Raw genomic sequence first — 14240 nt, 5'->3', positions numbered from 1 at the left:
AGCTGTGGAAAAAAAAAATAAATTCAAATTCTAAAAGGGCAGTGAAGCCCCATTGCCAAATAAAATACAAAACCAGCAGAAAGAGTCCAATTGAAAACCAACCAATTAACCCTGTCACCCTACCAAAAATGCCACAGAGATGAAATGAGATGCAAGCCTCCAGTATTGCAGGAGAGGGCATTTCAGCTGCCATGGTGGGTACCTTCCAAACAACGAGCACCTGTGCAACAAAACCCCTTTTGTTTTGGGGACAGTATCATAGTACCTCGGCTATGGTGCTACTCTGGGCTGTGGGAAACAGGAATTAGAGACTCTGTGACCTTGCACAAGTTTCTGATGCAGCCCAAAGTGCTCTAATGCATTGAGGATAACTCCTAAGTGCCATCCTCTGGGGTCCGAGCTGTGTGCTTGCAGTAAGGATCTGCTCTCCACCCAGAGAGAGCACTATTTTGCAGCAGGTATTCAACCCAAGAGAGACACTGGCACTACGGCACTTGCTTTCCACTTTTGCATTTGCTTTAACATTTAACCCAGGAGGTTAAGATTGAAGCAAATTCAATAAAGAATCCCAGAGGCTCAACATGTTCCTACATATTTTGGGCATCTTTTATTGACTGAGCTTGGTTTTTGGATGTGATTTCCAAATGATGCTGTGCAATAGGCTACTTTCTCCTGCCACGCTTTGGCACCAAATACCTCTGCCTGACAGAACCATTTCTAAAGTTGTGATGCTTAGATAGAGAAGCTCTTTCAAAAACCTATCCTTTTCCTTGGTTTAGTTTTCTTAATAATTGCCCATTCTCCCAGGATGACATGCAAATTACAGTTCAAGTATTAAAAGTATAAATCAGACTGGTGGCAAATGAAAGGGCTTTTAGAAAATGGCTGTAGAGAAGGTGGTGCAAGGCTTAAAATACTCAGAAATCTATGGCCTCACCATTCCTAAAGACATTCAGCTTGTTTACTCAGACATCTCTTCAGACCCCTAGAAAACTGTGTCCACACACTGCTGACAATGACAAAGCAGAATCAGGTCTATTCTCTCCTCAGCTGTCCACCCCGCAGCTGCCCTTGGACTCTCCTCCAAGGCCAGAAATGAAGGACGTGCTTGTAGAACACCGTGTATTCACTTGCTGCCATTTGTCAGAGATTCACAGAATGGGGCCTATTCTGCCGCAGTGTTTCACTAAGGAGGGCTCCATGCACTGAGAATACAAACCCATTCATGGTCTCGGGCTCTTCCTTTCCTTGACAGCAGATCCCTCAGAACAAGTCAGCCAGGTGAAATAAAGGGAGAGGCAGAGAGCCACATCTGCTTTGCCATACAGCTTTGCAAGACTGGGCAGAAAGCTCACAGAGTAGCTGAGCCTGATGGCAATCAGCAAGCAGGTTAACGTCACCCCAAGGTCATCCGTTCTTCCTTTTACTCCAAAGACCAACCTACCCATCCGTAGTCACTAAAACAGCTCTTTCAACACACGTTTCAGCAAGATGGCGTAAACAAACACACATACAATCATTCAGAAATGAAAGGGCCTGAGAGATGCGGTAAGAGGGGTAGGAAGCTCCTGTAAGAGCTCCTCTGGATGATCCTGGGAAACCAAGTAAGCTAAACCGGATGAAATAAAAAGCTAGTTCAAAGAATGACAAAAACTCAAGCCCATATTTCCTCATTGTGGGGGAGTAACATCAAATCGAGGGAGAAGAAAGCAGAACTCAGCTCTGACATACTGCCTCCTCAGACATCTACAGCCTGTTCCTGCTGATGCAACTGGAGGGCCTTTTCCTACTGCTTCAGAGTTCAAAAAGCAAGGCCAGGGAAGAAGTAGAGATTATCCATGTCTTCATCACACACTTGTATGCTATCAGTGCAGATAGTGTCAGGAATGAAAGATACAACATAAATTATAGATAAGCCAACACTGAAAAGATGAAATCTACTAAGATTTTGAAGATATCTTCATGGGGTAAAACTCCATACTCTTTAGTGCACTGGAGAGTTTACAAGTAAGTACTCAGAGGCCTAGAAGATTAGATTGAGAAAGAAATTACATAACTATCCCTAGTTCATCCCTAACTGCACTACTCTGCATTAAACTCAAACTAACCTGAGGACCTGAGACCAACATGTGTCACAATGCTCTCTGATGACTCTTTTCTGTTCTATAAATCAAACAAATCTTGGCTCAGGAGACAGCCCTGCTCCGCATAACTCTTTTTATGGCCTATGGGACTTGCTGAGTAACCAGAAAGTGTTGTGGAGCTACAGCACATCCCCAAAACTATCTGGGAAACCTGAACATTTCAGGACACCAGAAAGCATAAAAATTATACGGCAGAAATACAACCTTTAATCTGCTTGTGTCTGCCACCCTGTCCTTGAAATGGGTTTTGCCCATTACCTATGTGACTTTCAGATATTCACAACCATTTTCATGGCACTATAGGTTTATAGGAAAACCAGACAGAAGTCATCTACACATCAAATTAAGCCCTTGCTGCATTAGCTCTGTGCTCTCAGGAGAAGATGACTTGTGGTCAGTGGGAGGATCTCTGTCTGGTTTTCATTCTCAGAAGCGGAAATTCTCTTATTTCAGAGGACAGTTTTGATCAATAGGACTACAACAAGGTTGGAAGCTGCTCTGCTGTCATTGTCTTCCTTCCTTCCTGTTATCCAGAACATCAGAGCCTCTCTTTTCTCTTTTTCTTTTTTCCCTTTTGGTTTGTTAGTTTAAAATAAGTAATGGAAATTACTAGCAAGTGAAACCCCACAAATAATAACAATAATAAAAAAGCATGCCAAGAATACTGAGAAAGAAGGACAGACTGAGTACCCATTAGTAAGGTTAGAGAGGGGCATTAATAAAAGGAAGATTTGTTAAACATGACTCATTTCTTTTCCTTCCTTTCATAAATCTTATTATTTCCTTGGAGAACAGCCATACACTCAGTGCCTGGAACTGCATGTTTAAATGATGCTCTTGGTTTAGCTGCTACCAGCCATTACTTACTTTAAGAAAACAAATAACAAACAAAACCAACTCCACCTCCCATTATCAAAGTTAAAGCCAGTTTTTCTAATTCTCTAAACTCGTCTGTTGGTTAAGCGTGTGCCACAAGCACACTGCAGCACTGCACTGCGTGACAGCCCCATATTTGCTTTTCCAACTCCAGAAATTGAAATAAACTGAACTGGAATATCTTCCGTAAGGCAACACAACCACCACATCAGCCAAAGATTTTCCTTCCACCCCTGTAAACATTGCTTTTATCCTATCTAGCAGAAATGATTCAAGTTCTACACAAATAAATGAATCAATGATACAATTACCACGTGATTTTTCTGACAAAATAAGCTTTCTTCCCAAATAAAATAGCAAAAAGCAGAAACGTTGCATAAGAAATAGTTGCCAGTACACAAAACAGAGTACAGGGAGAGACTTACAATCGCTCATGTGCTGCTGGACTGGAGGTACATTTTTTATATTTGTCTATATTTTGAAGAGTTGAATGCAATTTTGCCCATTTAACAAAATAAATTTACATCTTCTTTCTACCAAACCTTTAGACATTTTCTTCCTAATGTGCCTAAATGGAGTAATACTGTTTTTAATGTTACATTTTATTTTCATAGGGGCTATCCAAATTGCAAATCATGATATTTTCTTACCTTATTTTGGGCAAGAAATTCTTGGCCTTCCTGAAATCACTGATTATGAGTTCCCTCAGCTACATAAATCAAGACTAACACAGCCAAAGCCAATGTGAAATTGAAATTAGTGTTTTGGGCTTGACCATCACTTTTCAATACAGAAGGTCAGGCCTGTGGCAATGCTGGGTTACCTCACCCTGAGAAATTGATCCAGAACAAGCGAGAACACTTGTTCTGTGCTGTGTGGGAAACAGATAAACTGCAGCCTAACTTAAAATAATAATAATAATAATAATAATAATAATAATAATAATAATAATAATAATAATAATAATAATAATAATAATAAAAGAGCCATGATAGATACTCTATATTCCTGCCTTTGCTGGGTCCAATCTTAAGGAAAAGGAAAAGGAAAAGGAAAAGGAAAAGGAAAAGGAGAAGGAGAAGGAGAAGGAGAAGGAGAAGGAGAAGGAGAAGGAGAAGGAGAAGGAGAAGGAGAAGGAGAAGGAGAAGGAGAAGGAGAAGGAGAAGGAGAAGGAGAAGGAGAAGGAGAAGGAGAAGGAGAAGGAGAAGGAGAAGGAGAAGGAGAAGGGAGCATATGAAGAAGTCTCTCACCAGTGCAAGGAGAGTACATGGCTGGGAGAATCCCCATAAATAAGTTGCTGCTTTGTAGGAATAATTATGTGCTAATTTTGTCAGATGCATATTATCATAGGATCATAATCAAATGAAATACTTATAACATGAGAACCTGTGTGTGGGTAAGAAAAGGTGCCCTTTCATTAATGCAAGGCTGGCAATCGCACTTAATCTTCCCCCATGCACACACAGCTTTGCGTCTTTTCTGCAAAAGAATTGCTCTTCAACTGAAAGTTGCCAGCTGTAAAAGCTTCTTTTTGACAAATCTGATGTGGACATTCACATAATTCATTTTCAGCCTCTTCCCAACCCTTACTTTCAATATGGAAATTTGGAAACATTTTCAACCAGACTCCAGCCTATAAAGAATAAACTGTCTTTTTAAAAATACTACTGTACCTTTTAAGTATGCAGATTGCCAGGCTGAATTTTAAATGCAATCACTTTGCTTTCAGTACACTCTAAAAATCAGGAGTCATAGTCTGCATGAATCAGTCCTCTGCACCTAGGACCTGCTATTTCCATCATTTTAAGCCTGTATGCTGCAATTATGTGAATTGTCCATTTTTATTTTATTTTTTTTCTCAGCCTCCTCAATGAAATGCATATGCAGTATAAAACCCCTTTATCAAACTGGAAATTGTTGTTGTATTTAATCTTCCCAAAGAGAGCAAAATCAAATTATGATGTGTAGAGAATGATAATCTGTCAAATTCAAGGGAATTCTCCAAACTTATCCCCCCACATCTGCAACAGAACAGGTTAAGGAGGTCTAATGTAGAAGATGAGGGTAGGAAGACATGATGTGAGCATACGTAATGAGAAGATGAAAACTCTCTTAATCTTTGCAGATTGAATGAAATCTAATTACATGCGGTATTGATTGTTGTGTATTACTGGAAAGAGACAGTGAAAAGGGAAAAAGGCAATTACAGTGAAATTGTAGTCTGACCCTTCAATTGCTTTTGGCATGAAAGGTTATGATGTAGTTGAGGCATCAAAAATTCTTTATCCTCTATGGTAAATCATTAGCAACAGACTCAGATGCATAACCGATCAGGGGAAAAAATAAACAACAGCCAATTAAACCTTTTGATTTTTTTTCCCCATGGAAAAAAACAAAGTCAAAGGAACAAAATACCAAGGTGTCATGCCATTCCAAGAATCATTACTAAGTCTGTCTGGCTTTAGTTCTCTGTTGACTGACAATAAATGATACTCATTAGTAGAAATAACATAGCAAAAATAAAAGGAGATACAGATTGAAGAACTATAGCTAGAATAACTGGGTTTTTCAAAATAAATGTGATACCCAAAGCCAAATACTAACAGATTATGTAAAGTTTCACCAAGGAAATTCCAGATGCATTTCACTGCTTTCCTTTCCCTTTGCATGCTCCAGCCATTTACTTCTGCCAAAACAGCAGCAGCTGAGTATAAAGAAAGCTTTCAAAATATGATTTTTCTAACTTGATAGAAAACCAAAGCACGAGCCAAATGAAAACTATTGTTTGGGTGTATGTCTGCGTGACTCTGCAGGGATTCACGGCAATTCTCATTCACTCCTTTCTAAAAATTCTTGTTTTGCCAAAGATAATTGTAAGGACCAGTTTTCTACTGCCTTTCACGTATGGTCCTCTGTTTTCTACACACACCTCCACCAGCATTGTACGCGCCATTTTTATTCAGTTTATTCAGGCTGAAAAGTTAATGAGCTCTCTAGTGATCAGTTTTAGGTTGCCTCCTGATACACTTCCAATGTTACTGCATGTGTTTGTTTTTCCTTGCAGAAAATGTGCTTTCAAATAATGTTTCTTTGATTCCAAGAAAACAAATAAGTGATAGAAACAAAATTCGGTATTTCTGCAGCTACAGGGCTGGTCTCTCACAGAAGTGTTTTTCTGGATCTTCAGCAGAGTCCCTGGAAAAAGTCCAGGTAAGGTCTTACCAGTTCAGGAATTATCCAAAGAGGAGAGAAAAACTAAATAAAAAAAACACTAAGACTGAAGAGCTCAAAAGAACCGAGAGCAGAAAACTGGAACTGCAACCAGGATAGCTGTTGTAACAGCAACATTGGGCCGGGCACAAGCTCCTGGTGCATGTATGAGTTCAGTGTATGCAAGGAATTCATATTTCTTATGAACAAAATCTGTCTACCCATATCTCTTTCTCCCTGTAAAAGTGACTTTGACCCACCTCATTAAGAAGTAACATCCAATAAGGCATCAAATGGCTCTCTAACCTTGTGATGAAGAACTCTACAGGATATTATCTGAGGAACCTTGCTTGACACTAGGATGGAACTGCACAGCTCTAGAGCAGAGTGCTTGTGCAATACCAGTTCTGTAAGACACAGTAAAGCACTGTCACAGACAGGCTCCCTTGAATCTCAATGTTGCCAGAGCAGCATCATGCCCATTAAGCAATGAGTCATGATATTAAAAAAGGAACACCAGTGAGGTAAACCCAAACACAGATGTTTGATTCTGATTTCCCTTACAGTGATCCAACTCGGATGACTTAAGTGGATTAGCTACTATTTTTTTTAGGAATTTGGGGGTGGGTTGTTGCCACAAAATGAAGAAAAAAAATTAAAATAAAAAGAAGAAACTGGCAAAACTATATTTTCACAGTGATGACCAAATAATTTATCTGCATTAATGTACTGCAGTGTAATAAAAACAAACAAACAACCATGTCAGAGAGAGGTTGAAGTGAAAGGGATAGGAAATTCGAATAGTTCAGCTCAAAAAACTTTCTGTATTTTCCCCTTATAAGAACTTTCAAGAAAAAGAAACTGCCTTCAGTGTTTATTATGACCTGAAGGAGCAACATAACAGTTTAATTAAAGTAATTGCACTGTGAATTTCCATACCCAACAAACCAGATTAAAGACAAAAAAGAAAAAAGCCACTGAAACAGACATACTTTCAGGAGAACTTCCTGTTTACTGGGAAGCCAGAGTCATTACGTGCAATGGTGCCTGCCTAGGACATTAAGGACTCCTGCTGATTCTCCAGGGGATGCTGAGCTTAGATGAACCCAGAGCTAGTAAAATCCACCCAAAGTCTCACTTATGAACTCCACCAGGAACAAAGTAATTCAGGGAAAGAAAAAAAAATGCAATCATTCAGTTGAGCTATGATAGATATAGCCTGGGGACTGAGCTAATTTAGTCTGGGAACTCTATTGCTACGTTGAATTTGGGAGGAGGATTTCCCTCTTAAGTCCTACATTCTTCAGAACTTCTCCAAATTATCATTAGGAAACACAGCTGGTGACACTTTCCCTCTAATTTACAGATACTTATTTTTGTGACAAACATGCACACTTCACATTCCTGTCCTCCTTCTCTTTCTATTCTCAGGCGTGTGCATATGGAAGCATGTAAGGGGATGCCCGCTCTGTGACACTCACTGGCTCAGACTGCATATTCCCATAACAGTCTAACCTACTTGGATTTACATGGTCATTCAGAAAGTAGTAATAGGAAATATACTTTATACTAACCCTTCTATTTGTCTGCATTCCAAGACTGCAGTAGCCTTTGTTAAATCAATGTTATGAGTAAGATTTTCACAAGCAGCCTAGAAGCACATTTGGTATACTTAAATATATTTACACTGCAAGTTTTATTTGGTACTAGACACTAAATGTTACATTTATATTAAAATCTCTTGTAAAAGTTTACTCCTTCAGCTTCTTCTTGTCCAAAGCACTGATGTATTTAATCACATACTTATTTCTTTGACGTTCTGCATTTAGAACTTTATGAATCTATGGAAATAAAAATACACTTGTTTTGAAGAATTAGTTTCTCTATGAAATGTAATTTGTCCGACAGCAACTTGCATGGCTTAGCCTGTTCTAACTAACGTAGAAGGGCTCTTTGCTTACCCACCAAGATTTTTCAAGGCTAGTGAATTAAAACTGCATGTAATAAAAATAAGTGGTGGATGCTTCCCCTCCTCGCCAAAGATAATATCAAATTTAAATGGCAGTCATTAAAGAAACATATGGGTGCTATGCTTAAATAGACCATTAAAAGTACACAGCGTAAGAACTTAGCAGAACGTTTTTAAAGTAATTCAGAGACAAAGCATGTAACTTCCAACTATAAACGAATGCACGATACAAACACCTGCCCATGCAGAGTTAATATATTTGGGTAAAACATAAAACCTGGTACAGTTTGTGGGGACTCCCACCAGCCATTAAACCCATGAACTCTGCAGCCTCCTTAACTTTGTGTCTGTCTAAAAAGTGCTGACTTTGGACCAAGAGTTTGGGGGAGCCTCCACACATTCCTCCATCAAAACCCCACTGTTACCCCTTTTCCTTTTGCCTTCAGCCACGGACACCGGGCTTCCCTCCCCTGCCGGCGGGTGCTTGGGGTGCGTTCCCCAGGGACACGGCGGGACCCCGCGTACCATTGAGCTGGTTGTAGACCACCTCCTCCAGGTGGTCCAGGCGCTGCAGGATGGCCTCCCTGTCCGCCAGGCTGCCCACCTTGGCCCCGCGACTCCTGGCCCGGCGCTCCGCGCTCCGGACGATCTGCACCAGCTCCTGGGAGCGATCCTGGATCCTGCAGTAGACGGAGAAGAGGATGATGCCCACGAAGACCAAGATGTTCACCGTCAACAAAGTTTTGATTTTCCGTGCCACCGCCATGGGAGCCGCGGGGGCGGCGGGGGGCACATCAAGGCGCGGCCACCCGGCGCCGGGGCGCGGCCGGGGCGCGGAGCGGTGCGGGTCGGAGCGGTGCGGGTCGGAGCGGAGCGGCTCGGAGCTGTCCTTCAGCACCACGGCGCCGCTCCCCGCCCGCCGGCGCCCGCCGCCTTCGCCCCGCGGGGGCCGCGCCGCTGCGGGCTGGGCGGCATCGGGGGGGCCGCGGAGCCGAGCGGCTGCTGCCTGCCGAGCCGCCGCCTCTTCTTCCTCCTCCTCCTCCTCCTCCTCCTCCTCCGGAGGCGGCGGCAGCGGCTCCCGCTCGCCCGCCCTCGCTCTCCGCCGCCCCAAACGCAGAGCGCCGGTGCGCAGTGACGTGCTCCGGGCAGCTCATCTATATGCACACGGCGGAGCCGCCGTGCCGGGGCTGCAACTCCCCCGGCTCGCTCCCCCCACCCCCGACCCGCTTCCACCCCCCAGCGAGGGTGAAGGGCCTGCTGCGGGCTTTTCGCCCAAGGAAGTCACCCGTGGCCATTTTCTCTACTTCGCCCACCCAGAGGGCAGCCAAGCCCCACTACGGGCAGCTCCTGGAAAAGGATGGGGTAAAGAGACCCTCCTTGGCTCTGCTGCAAACCCTGCGGTGACACGATGCCCCCACCTCACTGCTCGAAATGAACTGAGACAAGTTCACGTGCTCCCAGCTACCAGGAGAGCTGCTCATGCACCATGAGCAGGAATGTTGGCTGGTGCTCCTGCCTGGGAGTGAGATGGCTGGGACCTCTTCCACATGCAGGAGAAGTTCTTGCCAAGCATCTACAAGTGGAGACAAGCAGCTCAGGCCCTTCCTGTTACACAGCCAGCAGCTGCTGAAGATCTACCAAGATCAATAAGCTAGCCACCCGTGGACACAAGGCAGTTGAGCCCTTTCAAGTTGGCAGTTTCTACATTCATTCCCACAGAGCGTTCCTCCCTGTATAACATCCCTCTAAGAGGGTTGCAAATCATAATGTAATCCTGGCTGTTTGTTTTTGCTGGGGGGGGAGGAAGGGGAGGGGGAGTGTTGGTTGGTTGTTTTTTTTATTTCCTCCCTTTCAGCCTTCCTTCTTGATTTCAGGAGCTGCCATGCTCAAAACCCAGCAAAAGTTAGGAGCCTCACTGAATTTACTGTATCCTGGAAAGGCCTGCTCAGGATTTCCAGCAGTGCAGACTCTCCACCAATGCCCTGCTTCTGACCATCCAGTTGTACAGCCTCTGCAAGGCACTGAGGGTGCAGTCTGAAGAGACATGAGACCTATCGTGTTTCTGCCTTGGAGAAATTGTCCCCTTAGTGTTTTAGGCTCACTCAGGAACCCTGTGCACTGTGAAGATCAACAGCAGCAAAACAAGCTTATACTAGAACTTCATCATAATCTAATCTGTGGCAAAAGATGCATTATTTCTCACAAAGAAGTATATCTCTACAGAAAACTCTACAGGGCTGGTTACTTTCAGCAGTATTTTACTCTTAAACACACAGAAGTCTCAATACCTAAATGCAGGGTCAGCTGCTCTCTCACTGAAGCAGTACTAAAACTCTCAGTCAGCTCAGCAGAAGCAGCCCTGAACCTGCAATTTTCCAGTGTTTCGATTACTTTAGTATTCTTATGGAAAGGCTTTCATAGCATTATGTTTTCCTATAAAAATACCTTTTTGATTTAAGAAAACTTATCGAACTAACGTTCAAGTGCAGCTTATTAGATGTCTCCACTGCATTTAATATATTATAGCAACACCTGCTGGTCTTGATATGGTTAAGAATCTGTTACATTACTGTTTCCAAACTCCAAGTTCACAAGCTGTCCAGTCCAGATTCAGACACAAGAGCTGAAAACCACCGTCTGCTACCACTGAGACTTTACCAGTTTTGATGTTTGCTTTCATAACACTACGAGTTTTAAATGTCTCTTTCAAAGACATGATTTTATTCACGATGTGACTTAGGTATGACAATTACTCCCTTTTACTAAGCAGATGTTCTTAAATGGTCAGCTTAAACTGACTCTACAGCATGCAGAGAAGACTATCAGAATACACTTACATGACTGCAACCTTACCTCACACCATTCAAAGAATAATTCTTATAGATCACTGTTCACTCAAAGATCTCAAAAAAATTTACAAATGACATACTATTAGAACTGACTGAAGGACAGTAGAAGTGTTTCTGGAAAACTTTCAAGGTCAGAAAACATATTTTATTTTTGCATTGGAACAAACCCAAAAAGCTTTGAAATATTTTCACAGAAAAATATTTCAGCTGAAACCACTGTTTCCTGCCCAAAAGGGTCAGGTTCCAATTTCTCCTCACTCAGAAAGGCCTGTATTGCCAGAAGAAAACTAGATCAAAATCAATATATGCAACATTTGGATTTCAATGAAAATGCTCTTGTTAAAAACATACCAATCAGCTCTGAGTGCTGACCTATCTTACAAATGGGGAACATGGAAAGGCAGTGGTAACTTTGCCCCAAATCAATGGAACAAGCCAGAGGCAAAGCCGGGATCCCATTCCAAATTGCAAATCCAGCTCTCTCTCCAGTAGGCTATTACTCTCTCTCATTGATTTTTACTCCTATTCGTCTCCATAGGGCTCATGTTTTCACTCATATCAACCAAGATGAATAGGAAGCTGCTAGAAAGAAACATCAAGATACTGTGTACTCCAATGACAGTCTCTAGCCGATCACACTCATTGCTGTCTCTCTGCTATCACTGTTCTCAGACAGAATGAGCACCTGGATGAGGGACAGATGGCCAAAGATGAAGATTATGTTAAGTAGCCAGAGGGAAAAATTCTAAAAACCAACCAACCAAATGCAAAAAAAAAAAAAAAAAAAACACAAACCCAATCCACATTCTAAAATAGCTGTCTGTCAGAGGCACCTCCTGTAATGAAGATGGTTTATTGCCTTGGGACACTCTTGAGCTGCTATTGAACTGTCAAGTAGCTAAGACTAATAATAAATTATAACAACAGCATATTAAAAAAAAAAAAGTGCATCTGTTGATTCTTGGTTACTGCAGAACATGTCAACTTGGTGTGAAGATGTTGATACAAAAGAAAACTTCAGTTGCTTCTGCATTTAAAATCCTGCTGTGCTTAGCTACTGTGGTCATAGACAGTAAATTTCACTTTCAGCAGCAATGAACTAAAATATTTTGAAAATAATCTTTAGTAAAGCATCCGTCTTGCCGTCATAGTCTTATCTGTAGAGCCCACCAGAGAACTAGTCATGGTAACAGACTCCAGGTCAGTCTGACCCCTAGTTCATTTAAAGCTAGCGAAAACCTAAACCTCAACCAGGGGAACTAGATTATAAATTTTATTTTACCAGCTAGTAAAAACTGTAGATTGTGCAGCAGTTGGATATGGCCAAGACAATCATCATCATCTAGACATTTTCCAAGTTCAATTTACCCCCAAAAGTGGGCAGAAAAAGTTATAAAAGACCACCATATCAGATTCTCCCACAAAGTACCATACATATAGCAGAACCCTGGAATTACCATGCCTCTTCTGTTGTACAGTTCCAAGTATGGTGGGTACATACTCAAATAATCAAGTTATATAATTTCAGTTCTTTTATGAGGTGTTTTCCATTGAATTTCAGTTTTAGAATCTCCGGAAGGTGATAAAGGAAACAGCTTGCTGATGAAATAAAATAAGTAAGATCTTACTCTTGGGGGAAGACAAGAAGAAGAGAAAGTGATTGAATAGTTGCTTAGAAGTTATTGAAATTTAAAAAGTTTATGTTGAAAACAATATATATATATATTTAAGTTTATAATAATTAAATCATTCCCATTCACTTCTCCAAAAGGACACAGCAAGACTAATTTAACGTATCTAAAGAGAAGTTCCTTTGTGATAATTCTACTGCATGACATGAAACTTTTGCAAGAATGAATAATATGTAGAAGGGATACTTTGAAGCTTACAATACTTGAATGCTAGCTCTAAAATTAAAACAAAACAAAACAAAACAAAAACAGGCACAATATTGTCAGTGATGATCTGCAACTGCAGATTCCAGCTGCAGTTATTCATGTATCACCTACCATTTTCCTAATGAAATCTCAACTGAATTTACTAACCAACCATCTAGAGTTTTACTATAGACTAATATTTTATGTATTTTATGTTTTTAGTAGTATTTATCTAGAAGAAAACAATATTGAATATATCAACAAGAACTGAAACCCTCATCCTGTTGTGAAAGGGTATTGTGACACATTGAATAATTGCAATCTCTTATTTGTGCAGCCTCCTTCTTATCATAGTTACAACAGATTCTGAAATAAGATTTGAACAAGGATTTCATTATTTTTTTCTGAACAATTAGTTAGCAAGTTTGGAGAGAAATAAATAAGGCAGCCTCAACTGTCTTACATTTGACATGTTTCCAACTGGACTATTACCTTTTCTGTTGCAGCACTGGAGAAGATAACAAGCTGCTATAGTGGCATGAGGAGGCCAAAAGCCAAACAATTCCTCTTGCTACAAGACACTGCCAGGTCCCTAAGACTGCAGGCTACCACTCTGTCCATATTGATGCAGAAGCTTTGGAGCATGTTCACGTTTGACCAAATGCTTATTATTGCTAGCATAAAAGTGGTGCATCCAAGTTAAGGCAAAGAAAGGAATCCCCAACCTGGTATCCATCTCACTGCATTAAAAAGGCTGTAAGCTGAAAAGCCTTAAGGGATTTCTGTGTGGTGATACTACACTGGGAACATTTAGTGTTGGCTCAGAAAGTAAAGGTGTATGATGACTGAACACCCCTGAATATAATCAATGTCTACTTTACTTAGAACAGAATGACAACACAATGTGCTGGTGCTATGGTTTCAAACAAGATGAATGTGTTTACTTTAGTAAAAATGACCTTTAAACTACAATAATTACAGACTTGATGCCATAAGCTTTTATTACTGGGGTCCCAATTACTGCGTGCAAAAACTTTTCATTCATAACCAGCAGACCCACTCAAAGCATTATGCACAATGCAGGGACTAAGTATTCACAGGATTAGCCTGGAAGTGCTGGATATTAATTCATCTTGGAGATGGTTTGAAATCCAATGAGATGCCTTAAAATTTGAGCATTTATTTCAGAAATTATATGTGTATATGTATATTTTGGCAGTATTAGCCTCATCACTATTTCACTTAATAAATTACGGTTACACAGAGGTTCCTGAAATGGAATTTTTGGATGCTTCCTTCTAAAACTGCAGCAATT

The 14240-nt window shown here is 41.2% G+C and overlaps 1 protein-coding gene across 9 annotated transcripts in view; it reads right to left on the bottom strand.

Moving 5' to 3' along the window:
- GALNT9 (polypeptide N-acetylgalactosaminyltransferase 9) overlaps window positions 1-14240 on the bottom strand; it is a 429083-nt gene that overhangs the window by 137090 nt on the left and 277753 nt on the right. The window contains exon 4 of one of the 9 annotated variants that reach the window (XM_038187424.2): window positions 8725-8879. The exons of 5 other annotated variants lie outside the window; for them this stretch is intronic. Coding sequence is in view for 1 of the 4 variants with exons in the window: in XM_027470003.3 (XP_027325804.1) it covers window positions 8725-8965 (241 nt within the window). In the remaining 3 variants the exon portion in view is untranslated. Of the gene's footprint in view, window positions 1-8724; window positions 9078-14240 lie in introns of those variants that run through there. 3 more of the 9 variants (XM_072024317.1, XM_027470003.3, XM_072024318.1) reach the window with 3 other exon arrangements.

This window comes from Anas platyrhynchos, chromosome 16 (assembly GCF_047663525.1).
Source record: "Anas platyrhynchos isolate ZD024472 breed Pekin duck chromosome 16, IASCAAS_PekinDuck_T2T, whole genome shotgun sequence".
In the NCBI taxonomy this organism is placed as follows: Eukaryota; Metazoa; Chordata; class Aves; order Anseriformes; family Anatidae; genus Anas; species Anas platyrhynchos.
This window is presented reverse-complemented; position numbering and strand designations above follow the sequence as displayed.